The sequence below is a fragment of the Myxine glutinosa genome, chromosome 4 (genome assembly GCF_964187855.1).
Source record: "Myxine glutinosa chromosome 4, kmMyxGlut1.1, whole genome shotgun sequence".
NCBI lineage: Eukaryota > Metazoa > Chordata > Myxini > Myxiniformes > Myxinidae > Myxine > Myxine glutinosa.
Window position 1 is genome coordinate 55,934,675 of NC_136264.1, and position 16,909 is coordinate 55,951,583.

The window sequence follows — 16,909 nt, forward strand, 5'->3', positions numbered from 1 at the left end:
TCCGGCCCAGCTCCCCCAGCTCTGTCTGTGCTCTGTCCACCAAATATTCTGACAGGTGACACAAAATCTGCCTGCAACCCTCTTATGGTTAAACTGCCAAAATCAAGACTCTCTATTCACCTTCACTCTTTCATTCCTCTTTTCTCCCGCCTCTAGAACAAACTCCCTCACTCTATTCAATCCCACTCCTCCCTCCAGGTCTTTAAAACAGCTGTTCACCTCCATCTTTTGTCTTCCCCCATCCAAAACCTTGATCTTTTCCCTGTTAATCCCTGTTAATTCACCACAGATCCACTTTTTTGAAATTCCGACTTGTTTCCTGGAAGTCCTAGCAGTGTCCGTGTGTTTTATACCTCTCCCACCCCCTCTCACCCCTTTTCTTGCCTCCTCCCCCCAAGCCCTCTCCCTCTCACAGATCTCATGATGTCCCTGCTCTCAAATGTTGTACTTGCGTGCTTCCCTCTCTCTCCCCATCTTGTCTCCCGCTCCCTTTATCTTATGTTTTATGTGTCAGTTTGTCTTTTTGTGATTAATGTTAGCTCTTACACGAGCCTCAATCTTGTAGTTTAAAAAAAATTAATAATAATAATAATTAAATATTTTGATTTTCATCGAGTTGGCTATAGTTTAACACGAAAGTGATTCATTGAGAATAAATGGACATTATCAGGGTATCTGTTTCATAGTACTTATGCAAGGTACAATGAGGGGATGATTTTAGAGATCCAGCCAGAAGGAAAAAATAACTGATTAGTTAATTGTTGTGATTTGATCATCTTATTCTCTCCTGTCGCACCCCCTCTTCTCCACCTCCGCCACCCCTATAATCCCCAGTTCCACAGCAGAAGATATGAGATTAAATTTTTTTCCTGAAGACACAATTGAGATTGTTGAAAGTGTAACTTTTGGTGAGAATGTACGAGATGCAATGATGGGCAAGAAAAAGAAGAAGAAACAATGTGAGGCGATTGTCAAGGCAGCATGTGCACTCCTCAATTCACATGGAGGGGTAATCGTGGCAAAGATCCTCAACATGGAAGACTATAACTCTCGTGATGGCCATGGATTAGACATTGATAGAGAGTTGATAAAACTCATCTCTGGCAGGACGTTGAAGGATTTTTTTGATTTTAAAGAAGATGGTTCGAGGATGCTGATCTTTGTGACAGCATGGAATTGTGGTATTGGTGACAACAGTTATCCACGTCTCTGCACTATCGATCTCGGTATGTTTGAACGAAATGAAACGGAGACAAAGCAAGTGGAAAACACCAATGTTGTTAATTTCTTGCAGAGGAAAAAAGCTCATCAGAACGAAGCTGCAGAAACCATGTTCAACAAAAAGTCCGTTACCTTTGATGAACATTTTGGTGGACTCGGTGAGAGCCAAACAGTTGAGTTCAAACAATTTGACCAGGTATTTAAGAAAACAAAACAGATGCTACCTCGATATGTGTCGTCTTTTGCAAATTCAGGTGGAGGGTACATTTTCATAGGTGTCGGTGACAAAGAAAAGAAGGTCGTTGGCTGTCTGGACAATGAAACTTCCAAGCTCAGATCGATTAAGCCACATGTTGATAATAAATGGCGAAATCTGGGGATTAGAATCAACTTCATCAATGTCGAACAGACACCAGATAATCAAAATAGATGTGTCATCGCCATTCATGTTCCTAACCGCAGTGGCAAGATCATTTTTGCCAAATCACCGATTTGCTACAAAATCAAAGATTGCAAGATTCATCAGATGGATGAGATTGAATGGCTGGAAATAATGAATACCGACAATCCAGGTTTGTACACTTTCCAGGGGAATTATGGGGAGGAATTGGTTCTATATTACCCATGATGCACAATTTGTCTGAACTATAAAATAAATGTTTAATGCTTCTGTGTATTGCTTATTTGCCCGATTATGTCTATCATTTTCCCAATCTGCACATGTCCCTGTGCCTTCCCACTGTGCTCTTCTGCTGTTTCCCCCACCACTTCCCTTCTCCACCCTCCCCCGAGAAATTAAGTCGATATAAACTGTTGGATAGAAATAATGTGGGAATGATATAGCACAGGCGTGGTGGGCCAAATGGCCTCCTCCTACATCAAAGTTCCATGCATCCCCTTCCCCTAAAAATAGACATAGTCATGCCAACAACTTTTGTTATTATTCTTCTGATTCTGATGTACCATACTCTGTTGCAGAGCGTCGGTGCTGCTGAAGCAGTTTCCTGGCAAGGATTGTACCGGGTGGCTTACCATTGTAGTCCAGTCATTCTAGCGAACTTTTACCCCTAACCCACCACTAATTGCAAGAGAAAAAAAATGATATTTTTCTGAAACCTGTCGATCCTCTGAACAAATACATAAAATTATACTCAATTATAATGAGTGGATCATACTTTATTTTCAGATTGAACGAGAGCCGTGAACGAGAGGTGGAGTGACGCTTACAGTGAGAGATTTGATCAGTGTGCTGAGGACAGTTAAACGCTGTGGTCATTGTGAATTAAGTCGTATTATATTTAATTTATGATTGTTTAAGGTTTTATTTTTATTTTTAAAAGCAGTTTTTTAACATTTAATTTTATAATAAACATGTTCAAATTTTGTATTTTTATGAACCTATACATTTATAGTAGGACAACACAGGGAATAAAATGTAATCCTAAGTTCCCTCTCTTTTCAGCAACATGGGTGATATGGACTGTGTCTTCTGTAAGAAACCCCTCTCCAGTGATCCAACCAGTACACTGACGGATAAAGGTTGTACGAGGATCGAAGAAGCTGGACGTGAGCGTGGTGAAGAAGTCCAAGTCCATCCAGGACAGGCAGTTCATACAGATTGTCGTAGGGTGTTCTGCAATGTGAGAGACATTGAACTTTCTCTGAAGCGAAAACGTGTTTCGTCTGAAGCAGACAAAGGGAGGTGCCTTCGTTCAATGGATTCAGCGTTTGACTACAGAACTCAGTGTCTTTTCTGTGGTAATCCTGACAAGTACCAGGGGAGGAAAAAGGACCATATGTTGATCCAGGTTAAGACATTCGACTTCCAAAATCATGTGTCTGCTGACTGTGAAAATCGATCTGACAACTGGTCGGGTACTGTGAGGAGCAGAATGGCATTTGTTGGCGATCTACACGCAGCAGATGCGGTATACCATAAGGTGTGCAGTGTTAACTTTCATACAAAGAAACAGATACCACTCAAATTCCAATCGGAAGAGGCGTCTTCATCAAAAAAGCAGAAGCTTGGTCGACCCAAGGACCAGATCAGACATGAAGCGTTCCTGAAGGTGGCAAAGTACCTTGAGGAAAATGATGAGGAACTAACCACAATTAGTGATTTAATTGGGAAAATGGAGGACTTCCTAGTAGACACTGGCTGTGATGCATATGGTTTTTCATACATGAAGGATAACCTTTTCAATCACTTTGGTGATAAGATCATAATTGCAGACATTAATGGAAAATCAAATGTTGTGACATTTAGGGGTGTGGCATCATCGATTCTTCATGACTTCTATCGTCAGCAAAAGGAAAGGGACCCTGAAACAGAAAAGTTGCGCCTGATCAAGACAGCTGCTGATCTCATTAGAAGTGACATAAAAGAGGTATCTCAAAATAAGGACATTTACCCGACTACTCTCGATATGTCCACTGTCAATGCTGCAACCAAGTTCCTACCTGAGTCACTAAAGCTCTTGCTTGAAATGCTGTTTGTGGGGAAAGGAAAAGACTTAAAAATCTGCTCACTGGGACAGGCGATCATGCAAGCCGCGAGGCCTAGGATCCTTCAAGCTCCACTGTTGGTGGGTCTTGGAATCCAAATGCACTTCCATTTTGGTTCTCGATTTCTCATAGACACGCTCATTGCACATGGGTATAGTTGTTCATACACGGAGGTGCAAACGTATGAGCACAGCAGTCACGTGTGGAACAGACATCCCTGGTTTTACCCCTGGACATTTCATCCAATATGTGGCGGACAATGTTGACCATGACATCTGCACATTAAATGGGAGAAACACATTCCATGGTATGGGCATTATTGCGAGTGTGACCCCGAAAACAGTCCGGACACTTCAGATTGCCCGTAGAGCTGTCTCGGCAGAGGACATCGCACAAGTGGGGCGAATCAATATATGACCTTTCACATCAGCACGTGGAGGAATGCAGTCCTTTCTCTGCGAGAAGCTTCCAGCCTGTACCGACTTGAGACAAATCAGCTCAAATGTTGACCTCCTCTGGAAGGTTTCGCTTACTGTTCGATCACCTCGGCCCTCTTGGACAGGAATGATGCAGATGGTACACAAGGGAGAACATCCGGGTGAGGCATCAATAATGTTTCTGCCCATGATTGATCTCAGTCCAAGTGACTTGGACTGCATCAACTCCACACTGCATTTCGTTTGTGAACATGCGCAGAGATATGGTGTAACCCCAATGCTGACATTTGATCAGCCACTTTGGTGGAAAGCTCTCACCATAGTCAAGAGCGAGCCAGCGGACAGCAAACTTCACTCGATTGTTCTAAGACTAGGAGGATTCCATACACTCATGAGTTTTCTTGGGTGTATTGGCCACCTGATGTCTGGTACTGGACTCAAAGAGCTTCTGGAAGTTGCATATGCCAGCAACACTACAACCCACATGATGAGTGGCAAAGCCGTGTCTAGAGCTATACGTGGACATCTACTCGTTGATGCAGCACTCAATGAAAAACTTGCTTCGAAGGTATTTCAGATGAACCTCCCAAGTGATGGAGACAGCGAGCGTACAGTTCCAGCAGAGCTCAATGATGCAGGCGACTTGTTTGACGGTCTGATGTCGGGTGACCAAGCAGTGTCAGACATCGAGTCATCGAAGGTGATGGAGGTCATTGGAGACAAAATCAATCAGGTGATTGATACAATAAGGCATCAACGGACAGCGAGACTGTGGTTACAATACATGGAAATGGTGGACATTATCCGTTTTTTCTGAAATCTGAAAGAACAGGGGATTGGATGCTTCACTTACATATCCTGCGCGCCATGCTTCCATATCTTGCAGCTTCCGGACACAGACACTACACAAAGTGCCTGCACATATATCTGCAACTGATGACCGAGTTACCAAAGGACCATCCAGAAGTACATCAGAAATTTCTCCAAGGATTCCAAGTTGTCCGACGGAGCGACAGATACTGGGCTGGTCTGTCTACAGATTTAGTCATCGAACAAGTACTTATGAGAAGTCTGAAGACATCAGGTGGTCTGACCAGGGGACGAGGGATGACAGAGACACAACGCTCAGTCTGGGTCATGGCTAGTCCTTTCTTTGCAGAGGTGAACAACGCCCTCCAACACCTCACTGATGTGATGTATGTGACAAGTGAACAGCACAAGGATCTATCAAAGTCTAGACAGAAGAATGATGTAGCTGATACCCAGAAAATGCTTGAGTTTCTTCATGAGAGGGATCCCTTTCAAGACGACGATACTCTTCACAACATTTTCACTGGTATAGTTGCCCAGACAACGGTGAATGTTGATGAGGCGAAAACTGTGGGAGAAAGGCTCTTGGGCCAGATGAGTGGTAAACGTGTGCTTGAATACAGCTTCAAGAAGAAGGGTCAAGCCATAACTATGGACTCAGTGTCTGCAATGAAGACACCAGACGGAGACATCAATATCGACCCTCAGTTACTCTTCCAGAGACTTGTGATCGCTGGCACTGAAGTGGGAGACTTATCCAAAGCACTCCTTTGTGAGTTATGCACATATCCTCAATCTTTGTTCGAGACCAAATATGCCTTGCTGTCCGCCAATAAGCCAGCGTTAGCCTCAGCAATCAAATCCTTGGCACCTGCCGATACTGCACAACCGTCCGATATACAATATGTACTCGATGGCAGTGCCCTATTGCAGCGCATACCGTGGCAGTCAGGTGAACAGTACAAGGATATTCTTGACCGCTACCTGAAATATGTTAGTAGGCATTACGGGCATGCTATCGTCGTGTTTGATGGCTATCGTGAAGGTCCCTCAACGAAAGACTGTGCCCATCAGAAAAGGGGTGAGCGACCATCAGTGAAGGTATCTTTTTCTCAAACCATGACGCTTTCTGTCAAGAAGGAAGAGTTTCTTCGGAACAAGAACAAGCAACAATTCATAGACATTCTTGGTAAGAAACTGGAAGAATCTCATTGTGAAGTGCTTCATGCGAGTGGGGATGCGGACCTACTCATAGCAACAACTGCAGTTTGTAGCTCTTCAAAATCCAACACTGTTCTTGTTGGTGAAGACACTGACTTGTTGATACTACTGTGCTACTATTTTCGCAAGAATACTGCGCACACTCTCTACTTAATGTCGGAGCCGAAAAAGGGTTAATTGAATCCAAGACAATACTTGGACATTGGCAAAGTCAGAGAGGCTCTGGGTGATACTGTCTGTGAAAACATTCTCTTCATCCATGCGTACCTGAGATGCGACACGACATCAAGGGTCTTTGGGATCGGCAAAGGCACTGGACTCAAACTGTTCAAGGACAATGAAATGTTCCAGCAAGAGGCCCTAATTTTCGGCAATAAAGAGGCAACACAGGATGAGGTCATTGCTGCAGGAGACAGAGCAATGGTTTGTGTGTACGGAGGCAAACCATCAGACAATTTGAACGAATTGAGGGTAGCAAAATTTCATGCTAATGTGACAACAAACAAAACATCGTTGCACCCACGGGTACTTCCGCCCACGAGCTCAGCTTCCAAATATCACAGCCTATGGGTATTCCAACAGGTTCAGGAGTGGAAAGGACACAAACTCAACCCGCTTGACTGGGGATGGAGGATCATGGACACCAGGATGATCCCTATGCATTCTGACCTCGCTGCAGCACCAGACTATCTCCTAAAGCTGGTTAGGTGTTCTTGCAAGGGTGGTTGCAGTGATGAACGTTGTGGTTGTCGGAAACTTGGGCTGCCTTGCACATTTGTATGTAGGGAGTGCAGAGGTATTTGTGCAAATGCAGACGAATCAGTGGACGTTTTCGAGGATGCTGATGATAGTGACCATGGAAGAGACGAAGTGACGTGTTAAATATTGTGAACGGACAGAAGGACATTGGGTACAAATAGTTGTGGTAGTGTATTCAAACATGGTTAAATAAATAATTTAGAGTTGATTTGGTGTATTATTAAGAGTGATATTGTCATATAATTAATTTCCAAACATTGCGGTAGTCCGAAAAGTTCCCAAATCGGAAAGGACCTGAAAAACCATGTTCCACTCAATGTATTTAAGTATAATTTTGGGCAGATATTTAGTAGACATCAAGGTCTCAGAAAAGTATTACTTCGTTTCTCTTTCAATTAGTGGCGGGTCCATTCACATTTTGACTGGAATATTGCCTTACCAGCAGTAGTTGGGACAGAAATTTGGAATTTGTTCAGGGTACCAACGATAACTCGCCTACTCTTCGCGAAGGATATTTTAGCATTCACCAACTAATTCCCGGCAGACAGGACGCCCAGTTTAGCGTCCATCCTGCCAGCCCCATGTTATTATTTCTCTATTCTTATTTCAAGCATTTATCATCACTTTATAGATCTGATACTCTCCAAAACTGCAAGTCATTTGTGCTGTGCATGAGGTCTTGTGGCCTGAATGAGTAAATACATTCGCAAAGTTTTGTGATAAACATAAGAGAGTTGTAGTTTTAACTACAATAAAACAATGCTCTTCAGGTTTAAACAAAGTGGATGACAAGTAATCTTGAGGAGGTCACCAGGACCCTTGTTGGATTTCAAAAAGCAAAAATGGAATTTGAGGTGTTTTCATTTTCATCAATCCAACAGCTGTTTCATACCACAACAGTCGGCCTTGAGCTGAAATACTTTCAGCATAGTGAGCATGGCTGTGCTAACCATACAAGCAGATCCAAAAAGACTTTCCTCAAGCTTATTCATGGGGAACAGAAGCACACTAGACCGCACGCATCAAAATCTGCCCTCATTAAGGGAGTCTATGGGGTGAGGGGGGGGGGGGGAGAGGTGGGAGTGGGTTGACCACCCAAAATATGTATTTGCTCTCTTCTCTGAAACTACAGACAAGATGTTGATGAAACTTGGTGGTCACAAGCTGCATATCTGATTCCAAACGAAGGTGTATTGACCGCCTCAAAATATGCGTTCATGAAGGGTTTTATGGGGAGGGGGTTGGTGTTGTTTAACACCCCAAAATAGATATTTGCTTTCTTCTCCGAAACTACACACAGGATTTTGATGAAACTTGCCCACAACCTTCATCACCCGTGATGTACCAATGTTTGTCCACGGCATAAAAATCAAGGTCTAAAATGGTCTGCGGGGGGGGGGGGGGGGGGGTTTGACCCCACCCAAAATAGGTATTTGCTCTCTTCTCCGAAACTGCAAACACGATTTTGATGAAACTTGGCCATAAGCTTCATATCTGATGCCTAACGAAAGTGTATTGACCGCATCAAAATCTGCGTTCATTGTAGCGTTTACGGGGGATGGAGGATTTGACCCCCGAGAAGAGGTATTTGCTCTCTTCTCCAAAACTACTCACACAATTTCAATGAAACTTGATCACAACCTTCATCGCCCATGATGTACCAAAGTTTGTTCACGGCATTAAAAATATCAGGATCGGAGGTGGTCTGTGGGGATGGTTTGAATGACTGTTGCTCTTGATTTAGGTGAACTTCAGGACCTGCGGTCCTAATTTTACTTTGCTCATAGAGGCGATCCCCAAAAAGTTGGACATAGAAAAATGTCGATTCCAGTAGTAATTAATGGGGAAAATGCCAAGGACAGAGAAAAGCCCTTTTTTATGGTATTGTCATGTGGCACACTATAGAAAATAAGGGACATTCAAAAAAATATCGTGTGCATGCTGGACTACCCTTGTGTTCTTAGGAGGAACTGAGTAATGCTCTAGAAATGGTCATATAAAGGGGCACCCTACATCTGGCAAATAAAATACATTTACTTCTTCATGCAGCTGTATGAATCAATTTGGCGCCCCTTCATATTATTTGAATGTCGCTTTTGTATTGTTTGGCATTTCCTTCAAGTTATGGAATGTCCCTTCTTTTCTATAGTGTGCCACATGGTACATACCATATAATGGGGCCTTTTCTATGCCCCTGGTATTTTTATCAAGAATGGAGCTGGAGGAAAACAAGAATGAGATGGGAAAAAAACATGTAACTAGAACGGTACTCTTCACGAAATGAAAACAACATGCTAAGTGTTGCTTAGTCGCTTATATCTTTCGTGATAATGTTACATGTATTATGCATAATGTCGGCTATGACTGGAGAGTATACCTCCACCAGGTTGAACACTTTGTATCCCACTAACAGGTCAGGTCTAGATTTGGACCTGAATCAAAATCTAATCGCTTGTTCTTGTCGCCTAACCAACTCATCCACCAGTTTTTGTCATAACTCGGCCACAGTTTTTTGAAATATCAAGCTATATATCATTTTGGCCCCATATTTCAATGGTGAGGACTGACAAAAGAAATTAAAAAATTCTCTTATCCGGGTCCATATTCGGAGCTTCACCAAAATTGAATCAGTTCGTCTTTTTCATACACCCAATACCAAGTTTGGTCCGAATCTATCCTAACTTTTTGAGATATCCTGTTGTATATTGTTTTAGCCCTATCACTTATTGGTGAAGAATCACTTAAATTTTTTTGCATCTGGACCCACATTCGGATCTTCACCAAAATTGATCGACGCGTACTCAAAGTGGCCAGAAGTATTAGAGAATACGCCAGTACTCTCTAGGGATGGCGCGGAAAAAAACGTCGGTCCCATCTGCTACATGCAAAACTAAAGTTGGATTATCTTCTTTAAAAAGTCGCTTAGGCTACATATGAGAGCCTACCTGGGCTGTTCAGCTGATTGTCGAGGTAGGGATCACTTTTCAGTTCTCCAGACCAAGGCAAAAGCAAAATAACGAGATCGCTCAAACCCGTGAATTAATCTTCTTGTTCATAATAATGATAATCTTCTGCAGAAGGCATATTTCCGAGCTGCCTCTATCAATGGCAATGATTCTGCTACCATTCAATAGAGTTTTACTTCCAGCAACATCCTTTGATATTATAATTATCGTAGCTTGAAAGGATTCCTCGAAATATACGGAAAACGACATTCCTATGTGAAAGAATGGGACTGTGGTAGGCGTGGCTATGACTGTCAATCAGCTTGATGGGGGCGGAGTCGCTAGACACATTTGCCTCAGTGTCGGCGTTATGCGTGATAATGTTATGTGGTATCAAATAATATCAGCAGAAATATCATGTCTTGGGAAATGCCTTGTTTGTCATTGTTACATTTATGAAAATAAAATAATAGCGAGGTACCGGTGCCATACACTGCACACGGGACACGTGATCACGATCCCTCTAGTCTCGGGTCAAGGTAAAAGCAAACCACGTAATCAATAAACCTTCTCGAGTCACGGTTTCTCGGTTCCAGATTCGTTATGTCGGCACATCATGATGGCATCGGATAAACAGCCTGAACAAGGAATCCACGGGAATTTAATCTACGATAAATGGAGGTGGCTGTGTGTGTTGTGTGTGTGTGTGTGTGTGTGTGTGTGTCAGTGTGTGTGTGTGTGTGTGTGTGTGTCCTACTTTTTCACGTCTATTAATTAATTACGTACTATTCAAATGTGCCTTTAACCCTTTAGACTGCTGAGATCCCTTAGAGTAGTATGATTTTGTTGTTTCTGACTCACAGCGCCCCAACGATGGTTCAACATGGTTCAATGTGGTTCAACATAGTTCACCATGGTTCATTTTTCAATTTTCTAAATTTTACTAAAATAATCAATTTTCCAAATTTTCCAAAAAATTTTCATTTTATTATTTAATTTCCAATTTTTCCAAAAAAAAATATTTTATTATTGAATTTCCAATTTTCAATTTTTTCAATTATATAATTTCTAATTATGGGACTGGGGTAGGTAGGCATTTCCAATTATATAATTTCCCCAATTTTTTAATTAAATTTTTTTTTGATAATAAAAAATAATGCTTTTTTTATGCGCGATCAAAACATTCAAATAAATTTCGGCTCAAAATCCCTCTTCAACCGTCACCCGAGCTAACAATACCCATGACAACCCCACACCTCCCCCCCCCCCCCCCACCCTCCCTTCAAAATCCCCCTTCAACCGTCACTCCAGCTAACAATACTCACGACAACCCCACAACACTCTTTCCTCTCCTCCACCATCCTCTCACAATCCCCTATCAACCATCACCATAGCTAGCAATACTCATGAACACCTCACACCATCTCTCTGTTCAACTTAGGTGGCCTTGGGCTTTGAGGCATCCCAATTTTCCAAAAAAAAACAAAAAACATACCATCAACCATCACTCTAGCTAACAGTACCCATGACCAACCTACACTCTTTCTTCCTGTAAAAAAATTTCTGTAAAGTTAAGGTTGCTGCAAAGTTATAATAACGTTAACGCAACGTTATGATAAAACGTTGTGGAATCGTCAGCAAAACTCAACGTTTGAACGTTCCAGCAACGTTGTGAAAATGTTACTGTCATTGTTGTGCAAACGTACGTGCAATAACGTTATAAAAACGTTGCTGCAAAGTTATAATAACGAAAAGCATAACGTCATGATAAACATTGTGGAAATATAAACAAAACTCAACATTTCAATGTTCTTAAGACGTTAGAGCAAAACGTGGCAACAACGAAAGTGAAACGTTGTGGCAACGCAAAAAATGTTAGCAGGGATGGCCCTGGTGTGTTACCTTTTGTGAGTCTTCGATAGAAAATTGAGAGGTATGAGAGGTATTTTGGCAGAGTAAGAGAAAGTCGTGCGTCTCAGCTTGGAGCTCTTGCCCCACACAGGGGACTGTTGCCTGCTTGGACTGTCTGTCGCTGTTCACGCCAAGCGAGTTCAAACGCTGCAACGTTCTTGCTCTTTGTCTTTGTGGTGATATGGTTTGTGTGAGGTGTGGTGATCAATAAAGGTGTATGAAAGAAAGGTAAAGCAGAGACAGTCATAATGGTGGATTGAATTTGATACAGTGTTTCCTAATGTCTACAATGTGTTTGGGGAGAGATAAACCAAATTAAATGCTGTGTCTAAAATGTGTCTGATAAAAGAGAGACAACCCGAATTGATACTGTGTCTAACGTGCAATGGTAACCAACAGTGCTGTGAACGGATGGGTGATGGACTGGAACGGGAAGGAATAAGAACTTCGAGCAGGGAAAAGGAAGGGCATCAGTAGGAAGGAAGAGGAAGATCTCTCTGTAGACCTCGCAACGCATATTTCCCGTGTCCCCTAAACCATGGATGGGGCTATTTATGTAAATACATATACTGACGATATAAGTACTTTGGAGTGGACATTTGTTCACCCGGGGGCCGGTTCGCAGAACAGTCACAATTATACATTGGAAGGGGCTGGGAGTCACAATTCAGTGAGGAACAACAACAATAGGAACTTCAAACAATTATAAGAACTTCAAGATGATGAAGATAACGTCCGCTTGGTACCCATTAGTAAAAACAATTCACCTTCTAAAGCTTCACAGTAACTTCCTGCACCCACTCGCTGATAAAATAGTTGTTGGATTCTATATATTTTGAAAACTTTCATCTGTTGCTTCATTCCAGAAACATGGAGAAGAGGAAGAAGTTGTTTATTGGGTTTCTTGATCTGGAGAAAGCATTCGATAGGGTTCCATGCAAAGTAGTGACGTGGGCATTGAGGACGTTAGGAGTGGAGGAATAGTTGATCAGAGTAGTGATGGCAATGTACGAGAGAGCGTGCACAGCTGTTAGGACGAAGGACGGGAACAGTGGTGAGTTTGAGCTGAAGGTGGGAGTGCATCAGGGGTCGGTACTAAGTCCACTACTATTTGTAGCTGTGGTGGAGGTGCTAGCTTGGAACGTAAAGGAGGGTTTGCCGTGGGAGTTATATGCAGATGATCTGGTGTTGATTGGAGAGAGAGTATGGATGGATTGAAGGAGAAGATGAACAAGTGGACGGAATGTATGGAGTCAAAAGGTCTGAAGGTGAATATCGGAAAGACGAAGGTGATGGAAAGTGGTAAAGCATGTGGTGAGGTGGAAAGAACTGGGAAGTGGCCATGTGCTGTGTGCAGGAAGGGTGTCGGACTGAACTCCATTCAATGTACAATGTGCGCAGCGTGGGTTCATCAAAAATGTCGTCTGAGAGGGTCATTAACCAGTGTGGCAGCTACATTCAAGTGTAAGGTGTGCACAGAGGGAGCTGCAGATGGAGGAAATGTTGAGATGGATCTTGGAGACGGTGTGAAGCTGGAAGGTGTGAAAACATTTTTCAAGTGTAAGGTGTGCACAGAGGGAGCTGTAGATGGAGGAAATGTTGAGATGGATCTTGGAGACGGTGTGAAGCTGGAAGGTGTGAAAACATTTTGCTACCTAGTAGACATGCTGAATGGAGAAGGTGGATCAGACTCAGCAACGGTTGCAAGAGTAAGATGTGCATGGATGTGGTTTTGGGAACTGAGTGGCGTGTTGACGAGGAGGGGAGCGTTGTTGAAGCTGAATGTAAAGGTGTATGCTGCATGTGTGGGAAGTGTTATGATTTATGGGAGTGAGACATGGGTAATGAACGTAGAGCAGCAACGAAGGGTGGAAATGCGAATGGTTCGGTGGATGTGTGGAGTATCGTTGAGAGAGAGGAAGACGAATGATGAATTGCGAAAGATGATGGGAATAGAGCCTGTGATGGATGCTGTGAAGAGAAACAGGTTGAGATGGTTTGGTCATATGTTGAGGAAGGATGAAAGTGACTAGTTGAGAAGAGTGATGGAAATGAATGTAGAAGGAAGTAGAGGATGGGGAAGACTGAGAAAGACTTGGCTAAAGTTGGTGGAAGAAGAAGATTCAAGATTCAATACTTTATTACCACATCAACTTGACAGTTGTTAGGAATTTGAGGTAGTGTGCTTTTAAAGACAAAAAAACAAACAAAAGACATACATTAATGGCGCATGGTAAACATCCAAACATTCAGTGGTCATAGTATACATTATAAGGTTCGTATAAAAGCATTTAAAATGGCCTGTAGCTGAAATGCCAAGTGCATTATAAGCTCATGAGTAGTTAATAGTTATAGGAGTGGTACTGTGCATTCATAATGCGGATGGCAGTAGCATAGGTGCCATTCCTGAACCGAGAGGTTCTGACCTTGAGGGCTCTGAGGCTTTTCCTTGAAGGTATGAGTTCGAACAGGGGGTTGGCTGGATGAGAAGCGTCCTTAAGGATATTCACGCCAACCCTCTGTATTCGGATCTCGTGGATATAGGAGAGAGAGAGAGGGCAGGTCAGTTCCAATGATTTTGGAGGCTGTACGTTTGACTTTGTCCAGCTCCTTTTTTTTACTGGGCCGTGATATTGCTGAACCAAACAGTTATTGAAAAGGTAAGTGTGGATTCAATGACAGCGCGATAAAACTGGAGCATGCCCTCCCTTGACACCCTGAACTTCCTGAGTTGCCTCAGAAAGAGGTTGCCTCAACAATCCTCTCCAAGACGTTCTGTCGCTCAAGCTTTTGGGTCTCACTATCTGCCATGATCTTTCTTGGGAAAACCACATTTCCAAGCTGGCCTCCAAAGCCAGTCGCCGACTGGGCATCCTCCGTCGTGCGAAGTCCTTCCTCGGCACGCCTGAGCTCCTCACCACATACAAGGCTTTCATCCACAGCTCAATGGAATACTGTTCCCCCCTCTGGGCTGGTGCTCCTGCCTCACACCTGGCTCGGCTTCACGCTGTTGAAACCAAAGCTTTCAGAATTATTGGAATCTCCTGCGATGAAGCTAACTCTGAGGGCCTTTCACTCACTCACTGCAGGCAGGTAGGTGGTCTTTCTGTCTTCTACCGACTCCTCTCCGGCCTTGCACCCCCAGCTCTCTCTGTGCTCTGTCCCCCAAATATTCCTACAGGTCGCACAAGATCTGCCAGCAACCCTCTGATGGTTAAACTGCCGAAATCTCGGCTCTCTGCTCACCTTCACTCTTTCCTCCCGCCTCCGGACCAAACTCCCTCACCCTCTTCAATCCCACTCGTCCCTCCAGGTCTTTAAAACAGCTGTTCACCACCATCTCTTATCTTCCCCCATCCAAAACCTTGATCTTTTCTACCCCCGCTAATTCACCCCAGATCCACCTTGTTTGAAATTCCAACTTCTTTCCTGGAAGTCCTGGCAGTGTCCATATGTTTTATACCTCTCCCACCCACCCTCCCCCCTTCCCATGCCCCGCCCCCAAAGCCCTCTCCCTCTCACAGATCTCTCGATGTCTCCATGTCTCTCGGTCCCTGCTCTCAAATGTTGTGTTTGTGTCCTTCCCCCTCTCTCCCCATCTTGTCTACCGCTCCCGATGTTATATGTTTTATGTGTCGGTTTGTCTTTCTGTGTGATTAATGTTCGCTCTTTCTCGAGCCTCGATCTTGTATACAAAAAAGAAAAAAAAGAAAAAAAAGAGTAGTCTCTGGTGGGCCATTTTTATGATAGCGATGGTGTTATCCTCCCACTTCAGGGAGGAGGAGATGGTGGTGCCGAGAAACCTAAAGTTGCACACCGACTCCACCCCCTGGCCGTTGATGACCAGAGGCGAAAGCTTTATCCCGTCCCTCCTGAAGTCTACAACCATCTCTTTGGTTTTTGTGATATACAGCTGTAGATTGTTGTTGTGACACCAGGTGACCATGAGGGAGATTTCGGCACTGCAGGCTGATTCATCACCAGAGGAGATGAGGCCCACAACTGTCGTGTCATCTGCAAACTTGAACATTCTGACGGAGTCCTGATGGGAGATGCAATCATTTGTATACATATAGTACAGGAGAGGAGACAGCGCATATCCTTGAGGTGCTCCTGTGCTAATACTTAGGGGTTTCGAGTATCTGTTATTGATTTTAACCACCTGAGTTCTATTCTGTAAGAAGTCAAGGACCCAAAGGGCCAGAGATTGATTAACATCTAGGTTGTGGAGGCAGTCAAACAACCTAGAAGGCAGAATACAGTTCAAAGCAGAGCTAGAATCAACAAACAGAACACGTGCATACAGTGTATTTAGAAAGTATTCAGACCCCTTCACTTTTTCACATTTTGTTATGTTGCAGCCTCATGCTGAAATCGTTTAAATTCATTTTTTCCCTCATCAATCTGCACCCAATACCCCATAATGACAAAGAGAAAACAGGATTTTAGAATGTTTTGCAAATTTATTAAAAAGAATAAACTGAAATATCACATTTACATAAGTATTCAGACCCTTTGTTATGACACTTGAAATTTAGCTCAGGTGCCTCCCATTTCTCTTGATCATCTTTGAGATGTTTCTACACCTTGATTGGAGTCCACCTGTGGTAAATTCAATTGATTGGACATGATTTTGAAAGGCACACACCTGTCTATATAAGGTCTCACAGCTGACAATGCATGTCAGAGCAAAAACCAAGCCATGAGGTCGAAGGAACTGTCTGCAGAGCTCAGAGACAGGATTGTGTCGAGGCACAGATCTGGGGAAGCCGACAAAAAATAATAATTCTGCTGCATTGAAGGTTCCCAAGAGCACAGTGGCCTCCATAATTCTTAAATGGAAGAAGTTTGGAACAACCAGGACTCTCCCTAGAGCTGGCCGCGTGGCCAAACTGAGCAATCGGTGGAGCAGGGCCTTGGTAAGAGAGGTGACCAAGAACCCGATGGTCACTCTGGCTGAGCTCCAGAGATCCTGTGTGGAGATGGGAGAAACTTCCAGAAGGACAACCATCACTGCAACACTCCACCGATCTGGGCTTTATGGCAGAGTGGCCAGACGGAAGCCAAACAGTTCAATCTTGGTTTCATCAGACCACAGAA

General features: G+C 43.4%; 1 protein-coding gene across 1 annotated transcript; it reads left to right on the forward strand.

The window, feature by feature from the left end:
- The first annotated feature begins 931 nt into the window (after positions 1–931).
- LOC144891599 (ribonuclease SLFN12-like) lies at positions 932–1,849 on the forward strand. Its single transcript, XM_078775222.1, has one exon. The coding sequence runs from the start codon at positions 932–934 to the stop codon at positions 1,847–1,849; it is 918 nt and encodes a 305-aa protein (XP_078631348.1).
- Positions 1,850–16,909: the final 15,060 nt, after the last annotated feature.